At 45.4% G+C, this 15,462-nt stretch overlaps 1 protein-coding gene across 12 annotated transcripts in view; it reads left to right on the top strand.

Annotated features, from left to right (window-relative positions):
- The window catches only part of GBF1 (golgi brefeldin A resistant guanine nucleotide exchange factor 1), a 121,269-nt gene that overhangs the window by 92,968 nt on the left and 12,839 nt on the right, over positions 1-15,462 (top strand). For 2 of the 12 annotated variants that reach the window (XM_077877837.1, XM_077877835.1), the window contains exons 5-22: positions 64-182; positions 755-863; positions 1,381-1,441; positions 2,679-2,733; positions 3,458-3,553; positions 6,466-6,613; positions 6,945-7,168; positions 7,684-7,849; positions 8,290-8,501; positions 9,036-9,134; positions 9,699-9,893; positions 10,126-10,315; positions 11,485-11,625; positions 11,953-12,041; positions 13,479-13,681; positions 14,141-14,264; positions 14,605-14,730; positions 14,999-15,081. In XM_077877837.1, the coding sequence (XP_077733963.1) occupies positions 64-182; positions 755-863; positions 1,381-1,441; positions 2,679-2,733; positions 3,458-3,553; positions 6,466-6,613; positions 6,945-7,168; positions 7,684-7,849; positions 8,290-8,501; positions 9,036-9,134; positions 9,699-9,893; positions 10,126-10,315; positions 11,485-11,625; positions 11,953-12,041; positions 13,479-13,681; positions 14,141-14,264; positions 14,605-14,730; positions 14,999-15,081 (2,440 nt within the window). Of the gene's footprint in view, positions 1-63; positions 183-754; positions 864-1,380; positions 1,442-2,678; positions 2,734-3,018; positions 3,073-3,457; positions 3,554-6,465; positions 6,614-6,944; positions 7,169-7,680; positions 7,850-8,289; positions 8,502-9,035; positions 9,135-9,698; positions 9,894-10,125; positions 10,316-11,484; positions 11,626-11,952; positions 12,042-13,478; positions 13,682-14,140; positions 14,265-14,604; positions 14,731-14,998; positions 15,082-15,462 lie in introns of those variants that run through there. The other 10 variants (XM_077877836.1, XM_077877834.1, XM_077877843.1 and 7 more) reach the window with 7 other exon arrangements.

The raw sequence follows: 15,462 nt of genomic DNA, 5'->3' as shown, positions 1-15,462 counted from the left end.
ATATCTTGCCTTTTCTGTCTCCCTCTCCATACCATTTAGTCTTCCCTCTTTTTGTTGGAGCAGATCCCACTCATGAGGGCACAGCAGAGGGCATGGAGAACATGGCAGATGCTGTCACCCACGCCCGTTTTGTGGGCACAGATCCTGCCAGCGATGAGGTTGTCCTGATGAAAATCCTTCAGGTAAATGGAGGGGAAGAGCAATTAGGCTAATGGCCAGGAGCTGGTGCTGTCGGCTCTCCTTACCTAAGTCGGCCGGCAGCCTGAAGTTGTGTTTTGACTCCACTGGAGCTTAGGGAGCTACTTTGTTTCCAAACAAGCAGCTCGGGTACCCAAAGTAAAGGGTGTTTTGTTTTGTTTTGTTTTTTTGGGGGTTTTTTTTTGTAAAAGGTTTTTCTAAGGAAATAATTAAAAGCTTCAAATGAATTGATATCAAATACCGGAAGCCCTTAATATACTTGTACCTCTGGCAGATATGTGCCATCCATTGGGCTTGTGGGCTAGGGCTGGAGTGAGTGCTGAACTGTGTTGGGGTCATACAGAGTGAAAGCACGGTTCCCAAGACAAGCTCCTAGGAGATCCCCCCCCACTACCAAACTGAAGTGAGGTCAGCATTCTTGCTAACCTCTCTCTCTCATCCCTGAATGCTTTCGTAGGAGACTAAAAGAACAGGAGGCAGCTTCTCTCCCCTCAGGTAACCCCATTTTACCTAGCCTGCTTTATTTATCACTGTATCTCCACTTTCTTCCTGGTAGGTACTTCGGACTCTGTTGCTGACCCCAGCGGGTGCCCACCTAACCAATGAATCTGTGTGTGAGATTATGCAGTCTTGTTTCCGGATCTGCTTTGAAATGAGGCTCAGTGGTAGGTGCTTTAATATTGGGCCTACCATCATTCCTAGGGCCAGTATCCATGAGTATAAATAAAGGATGCTGTCTCTGAACCCCAGAGAGGTAGAAAACTCAGGACTTCTCCATCACCTACCTTGTGGAGCCATAGGGGTCTAGAAGTCTTTACTTGATTGTTGTACAGCTAGAATAGAGACCTTAGTACTTTTTGCTAGGGCAGGAACTGGGATAAATCCCTAACGGACTCAACCCAGGCACCAAATCTTCCTCCCTTGGGGTTTCTACGATTGAGACTAGCCTGTAGACCTTGAAAACATATCATCTTGCCCCCTCCTTTTTTTTTTTCGCCTGACTCAGTAGTGCCACCTAGTGGGATAGTGAAGTTGTGGCTGCCAGGCTGAGCTGGAGCTGGTTTTAATAAGTTTGGCATAATCCTTAGTAAACAAGGTTTGGAGGGGAGTCTGCTCTGAGAAGCCTCCTGATAATAGCACAGCAAGTAATGACACCTGTGTTATTTGTTTTTTCCTGTGCAGAGTTATTGAGAAAATCCGCAGAGCACACTCTCGTAGACATGGTGCAGCTGCTCTTCACAAGGTAAACCTGCTGCTGTTTGCTTCAGCCCGGCTGCCCAGGCCTCTTGAGCCTTCCTGCTTCCACACAGCCACTTCAGGGACCTGGCCAACCCCACAGCCACTTCAGAGGCTGCTGGGAGTATGGATGGGGTAGTTCTCTGGGTCCAGGGTTACTGAACAAGGGAGGAGGAGAGAGCTGGCTTGGCCTCAGGGGGATGCAGAGGGTTATTTGATCTAGGCTGACAGACCTTGTTTTGCTTCCCAAAGTTGTGTCTGTTTCTGTGCGGGTAGCAGCTGGGAAAGGGAACCCGAGAGGAAGCCAAATTCAAGGGAGCCCGGAATAGGGTGCTGAGCTCTCTGAGGAAGGACCAAGGCTAGGGTGACTGCCTTGTTTGCCCAGACTATCCTGATTTTAGCACTGCAAGTCCTGCATCCCTGCAAACCCTTCAGTCTCTGGCAAACCAAGACTACTGGTTACCTTAGTCGAGGCCCTCAATTTAGGGTCTAAGAGGCCTTTTCATACTATGCCTAACTGCCTGTTTCCTACACCTTTTTTCAATAGACTTTGAGATGAACTGACTGAGGCAAGAGCTTTAAAGCCTCCTTAGGAAGATAATAATAATGAGGATGACTATGCATCTGTGGGAGCCAGGACTCTACAAGGGAAAATCAGTGTATATTCTGCTCAATTTTGCTATGAACCTAAAATTGCTCTAAAACCTAGTCTAGTTAAAAAGTAAAAAAAAAAAAAAAAGCTTCCTGAGGGGACTTCATTTTGCTCTCAAATCCATAAGTTATAATTCTTACTATCTACAAACTACATCTGCCCCTGGACCCTGATGCAAAGCATTGTTACTCCTCAGGCTCAGATCTACTGGTTTCAAAACTTGACCTGCCTTTAACTCCTCACTCTATGCCCAGTGTCCTGGGGTTTTGATGGACTATGATGTCCCCATATTGTGTCTTTCATCAATTCTTGCCAAATAAGGAAAGGAAGGAGTCAGTTTAGGATGAAAAGAGCCACCACACTCCAAGGGCACTTAGTCACCTTGCCTTAGTGACTACATTCTTTTTAAGAAAGTGTTATAAGTCCCCCCATTTCTTCCTTTGATGAGGCTCTAAAAAAGCTGCTTCTCTTCCTAGCTTTTCCTAAGAGACAGGGCATACTCTGGCCCAGAGTATCTTTGGGCTGGAGCTGGCATGCAGGGGAGGTTTGTTATTATCCCTAATGGCAGTCTGTGGGATTCTCTGTCTTATAGGTTACCTCAGTTTAAAGAAGAACCCAAGAACTATATGGGGACCAACATGAAGAAGGTATGACCTGCTGTCCCTCATCCAAATCTTGGTTTCCCAACTTCAGTGCTATGGGGATTTTCCTGGATACCTCTGCTTAGCAAAAACATGCTTTTGTCTATACAGTTCTGCTTGGAATCTAGAAATACCTGTCACTCCTTTAGTGAGAAATTTATTTTTTCCCCAGATACCTCTTCTTCCCCAACTTTTCCTTCCCAGCCTATCTTTGTTTACCCACCACATAAGCTGGTGAGCCAGTCCTTCATGGAAACTTGGTGAGGCCTATCAAGTTGCAATAAAAATGTATGCTGATAAAGGTGAATGTCCTACCATCCCCTCAAGGCCCAGCCTTGTCAGCAGGTAGGAGGCCCAAGGACCCTATGCCCTAAGTACCACCCTAATGCTGGATTAGACTGGGATCACACTTGCACTAGTCTCTGTTGATGAGACAAATCAAGCCTGACTCTAGATCAGAAGGTTCTCAAACTACTAGAAGAATGGTGGTCAGAAGAATGGCCTCTTTCTATCTTGAACTGAAGTCCTGGACTTCACAGGCCTCTGATAAGGATCCCACTTGCAGCCGTAAGATGTTCTGCCCATGAAGATGACCCTTGGCTATTTGGTGCATGCACCTGACCTTCCCTTCTCCCTAGCTATCCATCCCCATTCCTGCCCTCTGCCCTGTTGGCGTGTGTCTGAGTTTATTTCACTTTGTTTAAATCGTTCGTTTGCCTGTCTTTCACAGATTTCTCCATGTCTCAACAAACTGGAGCTAAGTAGTGGGGAGCAGACCAAAGCCCTGAACCAGTTAGAGAGGGTACTACTCTTTAAGAACCTCAAGGTCTCTCTCCCTCTCCCTCTCCTTTCCCCCTTTTAATTTATTTAAATGTTTTGTTGTTGTTGTTGTTGTTTTTAAATATGTAACATCTGGGTCCCATTTCCATTGTGCAGAGCACAACTTACCCTCCTTAGTAACACGGCATGGCTTTGGAAGAGCTGTGTGTTTTTGTAGCTTTGCAGGGTTGGGAATTTTCCTAGGTCATCTGGTTGTCTGGAGGCAGAAGGAAGATTTGAACTGGTGATATATCATGTAGAGAGCCTGGGTCCTGCTGACATCTTGTTAGGAGGTTTAATGTCTATCATTTCTAGGGGAACTGTGAGGGACCTCTAAGCAAAGCCCTTCCCCTTCTACCCTTCCTGTCTCAGAGCTGGCATATAGAGCTTAAGCACAGTTCTTGACTCTATCTGGATACCTGAACTGGGTTTGGAAAGAAAGGATGGTCCATCTAGTTAGGGTCTTTGTTTCTTAGTTAACATTAAAGGACTTATTCGAAGATTTAGGACTCTAGATGAATGGAAAGGAGCTGGATAGCCCAGGATGGGCTCTGCAGAGATGGTCTCTGTCCTTTAAAAGTTAAGATGTAGGGGAGCCTAAGGGAGGGGTTCAAGTTAAAGATTACCCCTATCCCCATATCCCTGCCTTAGAAGAAGAGGGAGAAAAGGAGGTATGGACTGTCTAGGCTGTCTATCACAAGAGTGTACATTCTGGAAGATAAGAACTATGTGTGTGTATATACCTAGCTAAATGGTCTATAGGCCTGCATTCTGTTTGCATGAATTGTGTCAGTTTTCATTTGTGTGCTTGACTTGTCTCAAGTTGCATTTCTCTATAATAGCTGCCCAGGATTTTGCCATGATTATTGACCTAGGACCTGCCCGTTCTTTGTAAAGCTTATACTGCTGTTTGGAAATACAGAGTTATATGGATAAAGTGTTATAGGGTTCCCTGAACACCTACTGCCACCCCCACCTTGGAACCTTAGGGAGCCTAACTGTACTTTTTAAGGACTGAGGCATTTGTGAGAACTGGCAGTATCTTGTCTCCTACTCCAGCCAGAAAGCAGAGAATATTAATTGGAATGATCAAGTTGGAGCTAGCTTTGCAGAGGTTAGAGAAGGAAACAGGAAGGACAATCCTGGTGTAGGAAGGAATCTCAATTCTCAATGAGTGACTGGACTCAGTGGAAGTAGAAGTCCCTGAAATTGAGAGGCTGCCTAGAGAGAAAAGGTAGCTCACAAAAGTGGATCCAGATGTTAGTACTTATTGGACTTCAGTAACAATTGTCGATTATGTGGGGGGGGGGGGGGGTTCTTGTTTTTTCTCACTGATCTCTTGAGCTTCTTGACTGTATATTTGGCTGACTCTTATTCCCATAATATTCTTTTTACCATGAACTTCCCACAGATGACCTTTAGTGGTTACTGGAGAGAGCACCCTGGTTACTGTTTAGCCACAGTGCTCAGAGCACTTGAAGTTCCATTCTAGGCATTTTACTATAGGCATTTTGGAGATGAAGGGACAAGAAGTGTAAATCCAGTGTGAGGCTGTTGCTGCATTAGTAAGAGCTGGATGCAGGGCTCATCTCTTGGACATCTTTCCTTTCTGAGTGGAGCTATTGGTAAGGAAGGAAGAATTATGTGATTTCTAAGCAAAGGATCAGTGGTTACCCATGTTCAGGAGGGCTTACGGAAGGTTGAGGAAGGAAGCCTATCCCCCAAATACTAGAAGAATTGAACAGGCCAAGGATAACATGCGTGTGTTTAGCCTTTAGAGAGGGAAGAAAAATACTTCTACCCTCTTAGAGGCATTCTAATGATTCCTGGACCATTACTGTTGTCTGATCCAGGAATGGTCCATCAGTCTAGGAATAGTATAATATAACTTTAGAGGGATTTGTTTCAAACCCTAACAGAAGGCATTGGGACCAGGAAAATGAAATGAGCCTAAACAAAGTAACTATGAGGTTAGGATGGAGAAAATGCATTAAAACTTATATCCCAAAATAGTTCCCACAATGGGTTTTAGAGATTTTCCTTTGCAACTAAAAGGAAGCTATGGGAGGAATGGAAATACAGCAGGAGAGAAGGAAATGGAATAGAGCACGGGTCCAAGAAATCAGTAGGCTTACCATCTGAGAATATAAAATTGCATCTAGAAAGACCCAACAGTAAGAAGGATAGGTCTCACTGATGTACCAAAATTGAGAGCAGAACAGAGGCATGTCAAGACCTCCATCTTTAACTCCACAAATCAACTGGGATACCATTCCTTCCTTGAGTCCAGAGAATGAGCCTTTGACCAATCTGATGCAAAGATTTCAGAGAGCCAGGAATATGTTTAGGGTCTAGGCCCAGTTCACAAAGCAGTGAGAAAGCTAAGAGTGTGACAGGAATGGAGCAGGCTCTCATAGTTGGGTAAGAACTAGAAGTAGGAGGCTGTGCTACAGGTACCTGAGCAAATACCTGGAATCTAGGACCTAGAGATCTGAAGCTTCAGGCAAAGGAGCTTCTGCCCTTACTCTTTGTGCAAGAGGGTCAGGCACCATCTACAGGACTTAGGGTTGCTCAGGACCCAGGACTCAGGGAAGTAGAGTAATATGTAGCAAGCCTAAAAGTAAAATGTTTAGGAGGCTGACCTGTAAAATGGCAGATGTAGAAGCCAGGTTAGAGGAGTAGGAATGTATTCTGATGGTATAGGAATGTATTCTGATGGTATATTTTTCCAAAGGAAAAATAAAAAATAAAATAAAATAAAATAAAATAAAATAAAATAAAATAATAAAAGATTTTTCCTTTGGCACAGATGGAGCATATAGGCTATTTTCTAGGGACTAATAGGAATAAAAGAAGGGAGATTTCTAGGGAAAGAATATTAGTTTGAATATGAGTGCTAATGAGATATGATATTTCCAGCTGAAAATGAGAGCAGGAGGCATGAGTGATTCATCCAAGTGGAAGAAACAGAAGAGATCCCCCCGGCCCCTGCGCCATATGACCAAAGTAACATCAGGTTCAGAGTTGCCCACCTCCAATGGAACCACCTTATCCTCTAACCTCACTGGTGAGTACCCTGGGTTGCTTCCTCTGATTAGATAAAATAAACATCCTTCTTCTCTCAGGGATTTTAACATTGAAAACCAGCCAACTGAGGGGCTTTGGTCCTTCTGCTAAGAGCAAAAAGGGAAAACTGCAGGTCTGTTCAGACTGTGACCATTTAGCAATTCTGCAGTGACTTAAGGTGGTTCTCCTTCCAGAGGAACTCTGGCTACTTTAGAGACCTGCATTTGCAGAAATTAGTATGCAGTCTAGGAAATAGAACCCCTGGTGCCATGGAGGGTATGTGTTTCACACAGAGTCTGTCATCTTCAAGCCTTACTTACTTTGCTTGGCAGGGGGCATGCCCTTCATTGATGTGCCCACTCCCATCTCCTCTGCAAGTTCAGAAGCTGCCTCAACGGTGGTCAGCCCCTCTACAGACAGTGGCCTGGAGTTCTCCTCTCAGACCACCTCCAAGGAGGACCTCACTGACCTGGAGCAACCTGGCTCTCCAGGGTATAGCACAGCTACAGAGCCTGGTAGCAGTGAGCTAGGGGTTCCTGAGCAGCCTGACCCGCAGGTATGGCTTTGATTTTTAAAGGCCCTTTTCTAGTCTTCTCCTGTGGGAATTGGCTTGATCTTTTGCATCCTTTGTCCAGGCCTTGGCTCAAAAGAAGGTTGAGGTAGGGGTTATTTCGTATTTCCTATGTAGAAAATCCACAGCATCACTCACTGTGAGAAGTAGCTCATGGGATTTATGAAGTCATGCATACAAGTAATACTTTGCAAAAGTGAAGTAATAGCTTTGTATGGAAGGTAGTGGTGATCTTCTAAATCCCAAACCTAAGAGAGCCTCTGTTGCCTTTAGAGTTCTAGTCACTTTATGTCACTGATACCTCAGGAGGTGCTTTCTGAGTCTTTCACCATACTCTGCTCTGAGCCATCTTGCATTGTGCATTGATTCACAGCCCACTGATCTAGCCCTGCACCTGTAGTCCATTAGAGACACTTGGAGCATAGATATTTCAGGGGAGTAAGTCCCAAGTTCCTCTTGTTTCATCCCTCTTCCTATCCCCTGGCCACTGGTCATAGCAGGAAGGAGTCCATGTGGAAAAGGCCCAGTCAGCATCTGTGGAATCCATCCCCGAAGTGTTAGAGGAGTGCACGTCTCCTGCTGACCACTCTGACTCTGCCTCTGTCCATGACATGGATTACGTCAATCCCCGGGGTGTGCGCTTTACACAGTCCTCCCAGAAAGAAGGTGAGTTCTCTCAGACAGGCTCTGTCTAGTCACCTCCCCCATCCTGCCCACTAAGCATTCTGAACCTAGACTATCTTGGAACCAAAGTGCCTGCTAGTTCAGGTTCTAGGCCATTTTCTAATCAGGAAATAGAATCAAGCCAGAAGACTGTTGGCATGGATGGACCCCTTCTCTAGCTTATACAGAGGGACTTTGGTGGACAATAGGAAGTGAGAGGGAAGACTAGAAAGCTTGGGATTTTTAACAGAAAGTAGGGTCATCAATTCTGATCGCTTTAATAAGTGAGAGTAATATTACCTCCCCAGAAAGAAAACTTTTTTTTTTTCTTGAAGAGAATCACTTACCTGAAATTGCCTTGTATAATAATACAGCGCAGCCCAGGCCAAGCTACGAAGCTGTTTGTTTCTTAGCAATCCCACTTTACTCTTGGCCTTCCCTAGGTACAGCTTTGGTTCCCTATGGTCTTCCCTGCATCCGTGAGCTCTTCCGCTTCCTCATCTCCCTCACCAATCCACATGACCGCCACAATTCAGAAGTTATGATCCACATGGGACTGCATTTGCTGACAGTGGCTCTTGAATCTGCCCCTGTAGCCCAGTGCCAAACCCTTTTGGGCCTCATCAAAGATGAGATGTGCCGCCAGTTACTCCAGGTGAGACTGAATTTTTTTTTTAAGATATTTATTTATTTATTTATGATAGGCATAGAGAGAGAGAGAGAGGCAGAGACACAAGAGGAGGGAGAAGCAGGCTCCATGCTGGGAGCCAGACGCGGGACTTGATTCCGATTCTCCAGCATCGCGCCCTGGGCCAAAGGCAGGCCTAAACTGTTGAGCCATCCAGGGATCCCCAACACTGAATTTTTAGAGGGGCTCTGAGCCCCTGGCTATTTTTCAGGGTCTCTTAAGGACCAGGGGGCACAGGAAGATTTGGCTGATTGGTGCAAAGGATATAGGATCTGGGAAGGAACCTCCTTCCCCAATTAGCCAGAGGTCTTTGTGAATAGGACTCTACTAGTTCCCTGGGGACTCTGGCAGCCATAGAGAAATATGGGAATAACTAGATCTAGAGTTCCCTTAGAACACAGGACCTTAGTGGCAACCTCATATAGTTTTGCTCTCCTGCTTTTCTGTTGGTTGAAACATAGGTTCAGAAACCTAATGATTTAACCCTACTCTGATCTCCAGCTACTCAGTGTAGAGCGACTCAACCTTTATGCTGCTTCCCTGCGGGTATGCTTCCTGCTTTTTGAGAGCATGAGGGAACATCTCAAGTTCCAATTGGAGGTGAGTTTATTGAACTTGGAGAAGAAAAAAATAAGATGTATGACATTCATTGGGGTCAGCTCTCTCATTCTGCAAGAATGGGAATTAGGGGCTCCTACAAGAGAGTGCTTTTAGCCTTCATAGTTTGGTTCATTGGCTGGCCTCTTTGGTGGAAAAATTAAAAGGAGCACTGGCTGGCTATAAAATGAGAAAAGCCAAATATGGACTGATGGAGAACCTTGCCATGAGTGGGTATGGCTTTTCTCCTCAGCAGTTCCTCTGCAGCACAGGCAGTCAAGTCCAACTGGCACTAAGTTGCAAAATGGAACTCTGAGTAGTACCAGGTCAGGCTTACATAGAGAGCACAAAGAGGGGCAATAGGCAACTTGTTTTTGATCAAGTGTGAGGTAGAGAGCCAGGTCTCCTCCAACATGGAGGCCAAAGAGGAGGATAGAATACCTTCAAGGGTTTCTTAATGTATGCTTCCTGGCTGGGCTTCTTGTGTTTAATGTTTTTCCTGTCTAATTTTTCTTCTCTATCTTAACTGCTTCCCCACTCAAATGGCTATTACTGGATTATTGCCAGATGTACATCAAAAAGCTCATGGAGATCATCACTGTGGAGAACCCCAAAATGCCTTATGAGATGAAAGAGATGGCACTGGAGGCCATTGTGCAGCTCTGGCACATCCCCAGTTTTGTCACTGAGCTCTATATCAACTATGATTGTGACTACTACTGTTCAAACCTCTTTGAAGACCTCACCAAGCTGCTGTCCAAGGTGCTGAGCATTATTACTAGCCTCTAGAAAGAAGGCTCTATTAAGGAAATCTCTCTGGTAGTAGTAAGCATTCTATATGCAGGGTGGGAAACACTTGAAAGTTGGGGAACAGGAAGAAGAAAGGCATTTTCTCAGGATAATGTAGAAGTTATAGGAGGTTTCAGGGTTTTTGGAAAAAGATAAAGTGTAAAGTATTCTCACCTCAGGTCTACTGGGTCTGTTTATTTTCCAGAATGCCTTCCCTGTGTCTGGTCAGCTCTATACAACACACCTCCTGTCTCTTGATGCCCTGTTGACAGTGATTGACAGCACTGAGGCCCATTGCCAGGCCAAAGTCCTCAACAGTCTTACCCAGCAAGAGAAGAAAGAAGCAGCCAGATCTGGCTATGAGGCGGTGGATGGTACCCGAGAATCCAGCAATAGTGAGAGGCATTTCTTTCTTTGAGGATCCCAGAGTTCTTTTTTTTTTTTTTTTTTTTTAAGACTGATTTTCTCTTTCTTCCCCTCTCTCTGTCTGTCTGTCTCTCTCTCTCTCTCTCTTTCTTTCAGCATAAGCAGGAAGGAAGGTCAGAGGGAGAGAGAGAAACAGATTCCTCACTGAACAGGGAGCCTCACATGGGGCTCGATCCCAGGACCCTGAGATCATGACCCAAGCTGAAGGCAGACACTCAACTGACTGAGCTACCCAGGTGCCCCTGAGGATCCCAGAGTTCTATTTTTATCATCTCTACTCACTGAATCCTCTCTCCTTCCCTTATATTACTTCCCCTGGGGGCTCTCCCAATTCCAGGATTTGGTAGTTTGAATCATAGGTCAGGCAGGTTAGCAAGACTCATGGACTTGTCCTTTTCTCCTCCTCCACACTTTAGCTTGCTTATATGATGATGATGGTGATGATGATGATGATGATGATGATGATGATGATTATTATTATCTAATTAAAGTATAGTTAACAGGGGCACCTGGGTGGTTTAGTTGGTTAAGCATCCGAGTCTTGATTTCAGCTCAGGTCATGATCTCAGAGCCATGGGCTCGAGCCCTGCATTGGGCTCTGCATTCAACACAGAGTCTACTTGTCCCTCTCCCTTTATTATTCCCCCTCTTCGTGTGCACACTCTCACTCTTGTGTACTGTCTCTCTCTCTTTAAAATAAATAAAATCTTTTAAAAAATAAAAGCATAGTTAAAATACAATGGTACATTAGTTTCAGATATACAACATAGGAGTATTATTATTTCTTTATGGGGAGAAAAGAGAACCTAGATTACTGTTCCTGAAAGCTCCAGGCCCTACCTTTCCCCAACCCCAGTATCCGCTTCCACCCTAATTAATCTTCTCTGACATCCCTTTGAGACTGAAGTTGCAGAAGATCAGAGAATGGGAATAGGTAATCTCTATTAAGTTATAGAATCTAATGCTTGACTAACCTGGAACAGTGACTACTTATGTAGGCTTAGGTTTGTTCTGTTCAGGGCTGGTCACCTATGTGGGTCTATGTGAGACCTATCCACGTCTCCTTGGCCTAGTACTCCTCTTGCAGCTCTACTTGGTTTCCTACCCCATCTTCCTTTATCTTCTTCTCTCCTACCAGGTGAGAGAGCAGCCAGCGATGGGAAACCTGTAGGCATAGCCGCAGACATCCCAGGTCTACATCTGCCAGGTGGAGGGCGGCTGCCAGCAGAACATGGGAAGCCAGGATGCAGTGATCTGGAGGAAGCTGCTGACTCTGGGGGTGGGTACTGGGTGTCCATGATCCTCAGCCCCCTCAACCGAGGGGCCTGGTGGAGAGCAGAGGGAAATGGGGCACAGATACCCTAGGTAGTATGTGAGTGAACCTTGGCTGCTCACCCATGCCCTCAAACCTGGAGAGAGGAAATAAAACATTTGGAGCCCAAGAAGATAGGACTTCTAGGGAAATGGAAGACTGATGAGGACAAGAAAATTTCTAAGACATTTCTCCTTCACTAGAGAGTATATTGGCAATCTTCCAAAAGCCATTATACTGGTAAAAGAGGTCTTAAAGATTTTTCCTTTTCTTCCTCCCATCTCCCATTCCTAGCTGACAAAAAGTTTACCCGGAAGCCACCTCGATTTTCCTGTTTCCTGCCAGATCCACGGGAACTGATTGAAATTAAAAACAAAAAGAAGGTATGTAGAACTATCCCCAGAGCTTAGCCTCTGCCTGCCTCTGCCTAGGACAGAAACCCTACAAAAGAGGATAAGGAAGAGTCTAGCAGCTCGTTGAATGGTTTCCCAAGGTGAATCTTTATGTTTGTTGGGACTTCAGCAACCACCCATTCTCCTTTGAAACCCTTTACTTCTAGGCCATGTAATGAGGCGTACCCTATTGTGTGTGCTGGGCAAATGCTGCCCTATGTGAGAGCCAAGTGTTACTTGTGGTAACAAGAGCCTGGGACCTGGTATCATGTGGGTCAGTGGAGGTTATTGGTAATCTCAAGCTCTGGGGTGAGGATTGGCAGTGAAAGGGAATTGACATTTATCTGGTGCCTTAATAAAGTTTAAAAAAATGTTTTTTTTTTTTTAATTTTTATTTATTTATGATAGTCACAGAGAGAGAGAGAGGCAGAGACATAGGCAGAGGGAGAAGCAGGCTCCATGCACCTGGAGCCCGACGTGGGATTCGATCCTGGGTCTCCAGGATTGCGCCCTGGGCCAAAGGCAGGCGCCAAACCGCTGCGCCACCCAGGGATCCCTAAAAAAATGTTTTTTAAACAAAGAAAACCTTTTCTTTAAACCTTTCTTCCTCTTATGGTCAGCCTAAATGACTTTGGTTTATGTGTTCCCTTGATTGCAGGGCTGTGACTAGACAGACAAAAAGTTGAGTTCTCAATCAGTGAGTTCACCTTGTCCTTAAAAGCTGGGAAACTGAAGAAAGTAGGGAAATCCAAGCTAGGCTTATAAACAAATGCTGGAGTGACTATAAAACTGGAAAGGAGAGAACCTTCTCTAGCCTCTCTTCTACTTTTTCCTGGTCCCCAAGTTGAGGGACAGGAGCTGCCCCTGTGTATCGTGAGAACTCAGAAAATGAGTGAAAAGGAGCCTCTCAGCTAGTTGTTGTTCTTCTCCTCCTCCTCCTCTTCCTTCTTCTCTTTCTTTTTCTCCTCCTCCTCTTCCTCCTTCTCCTCCTTCTCCTTTCTTTTTTTAAGTAGGCTCCATGCCCAATGTGGGGCTTGAACTCATGACCCTAAGATCGGGAGTCACATGTTCTACCCACTGAACCAGCCATGTGCCCCTTATGGTGCAAAATTTTTTTTTAATTCTGTATTTTATTTTTAAGTAATCTCTACTCCCAGTGTGGGGTTCAAACTTAAACCCTGAAATCAAGAGTTGTATGTTCTATAGACTATGCTGGCTGGGCACCCCAATTTCTCAATCAGTTCTAATTAGACATGAAGATTGAGGGAAGCTAGGGCCAGTATGATCCAGCCTTAGTTTGGGAGTCACTTAGAACCACAGCCTCGGAGCCCCTTATGTGACCAGCTGTGCACTGTGATGGAATGCAGCCTGGCCTTGTCTGATTTAGGAGCAGAGCAGGTTGTGACACCTCTAGTATTTTTCCTTCAGCTGCTAATCACTGGCACAGAGCAGTTCAACCAGAAACCAAAGAAGGGAATCCAGTTTCTGCAGGAGAAAGGCCTCCTCACCATCCCAATGGACAACACAGAGGTAGCCCAGTGGCTCCGAGAGAACCCTCGGCTGGACAAGAAAATGATTGGAGAGTTTGTGAGTGACCGCAAAAACATTGACCTGTTGGAGAGCTTTGTGAGGTGAGGAAACTGCAAGAAATGGGGGATATAGTTGGTGATCAAAGGGCAACGCTTCTCTCCCTCAAAACAATCTCAGTCAGTTCCTGCTGGTGACCTAGGTCACACAGTCTTCCTCTTCCCATGATTTATGTCTGTTGGACCTGAAAGAGTCTCCAGCAAGATAGCTTGGGGAGCCATTCCATTCTGCATAGAGAGCACTGCAAAGGGATAGAACAGGGTTCCTGAGCACAGGTAGGTTAGAGTTCCAGTGGATGAGGTTTCCAGGCAAGAATGCACTGATGTGGAAAGTACTAAAATTAGGAGTTGTCAGATTCTAGTCTGTGTTAGAGATGACCACAAGATTGTTCCCCTTTGCCTTCAGCCTCCTCTGTTCCAGTATGAGAAGGTTAGAGGGACCAGAGCCCAACATTTCCAGTTTATAGATCTTTAGCTTCTTTATCCCTCTTCCTTTTCCTCTAGCACCTTCAGCTTTCAGGGTCTGCGGCTGGATGAAGCTCTTCGTCTCTACCTGGAAGCCTTTCGCTTACCTGGGGAAGCACCAGTCATCCAGAGGTTGCTGGAGGCATTCACAGAGCATTGGAGGGTGAGTTGAGTGGCAGGACTGAGCCCTGCATCCCAGGTTCATTTGACTGGAAGATTTTTATAGTTCCAACTGAAGGACCCAGCTGCTGTCTCCTAAGAAGGCTGAGAGCAACATCAGCAAGCTTTTGATAGAGAGACCAGCTCTGTTAAGGAGTTGGCAAGAGATTGGGGACTTTCTGGCTGGTTAGCCCCCAAAAAGAAAATGTACCCAGCATTGGTCAGTGGGTTGAAAGTTAGCCCCCAGAAAGAAAATGTACCCAGCATTGGTCAGTGGGTTGGTAGTGAAGGGTTTGATTGGGCAGAGAAGTGTATTGATACAGGTGGGGTCTTTGCTTTTTCAGAATTGTAATGGCTCCCCATTTGCCAATAGCGATGCCTGCTTTGCTCTGGCCTATGCTGTCATCTTGCTTAATACTGACCAGCACAACCACAACGTTCGCAAACAGAATGCACCCATGACTCTAGAGGTAAATTTGGATTCCAGCCAAGGCAGAGAGGGTCCAGCACAGTTTTGGAGGTATAGATGGAAATACATGGCATTTTCAGTAGGCACGATGGACAGAGTTTGTCCAAGGGAATCAGGGAGGGCTGGCCAATACAGGAAAAGAACTGGGTTAGGGAGGTGGGCTCTTTCACTACTGTTTCCTAAACCCTATTTACCATAGACCCAGGAGTTCCTTAGGTGGGGCTTCAGCATTGACACATGGGGGGAAAAGCTTATCGGCCTGTCTCTAGGAGTTTCGCAAAAACCTAAAAGGTGTGAATGGAGGCAAGGACTTTGAGCAAGACATCCTGGAGGACATGTACCATGCCATCAAGTGAGTATTTTTGGAGCATAGTTCGGCATCTCTTTTAAGCAGAAACACACTGCTTGCTTTTCCAGATTTTAGAGTTGCATCAGACTTCAATGATTCTTATGCCCTGGATTTAGCCTTGAGACTCAGCTGGGCAGCCCCTCTTCCCATTTCTTCCTTAAAGAAGCCTGAACAGTACTGAAGCTCTAGTACTGAGCTAGAATCTAAACTTCCTTTGCTAGGTGGAATATCATGGGCCCATTTTCTGAACCCAAAGCAGCTAGGTTTTCCTGTCCAGCTCACAAAATGTATTCTGAAGCTGGTAGAAAACCCAGGATGGGCACTGGAGGGCAAAGTTTGGGTCAGAGGTCAGAGATGGGACACTTATTTTTTTATTGTAAATAA

Source organism: Canis aureus, chromosome 29 (assembly GCF_053574225.1).
Source record: "Canis aureus isolate CA01 chromosome 29, VMU_Caureus_v.1.0, whole genome shotgun sequence".
NCBI lineage: Eukaryota > Metazoa > Chordata > Mammalia > Carnivora > Canidae > Canis > Canis aureus.
The sequence above is the reverse complement of the archived record's forward strand: the minus strand, read 5'-3'. Positions and strand labels throughout refer to the sequence as shown.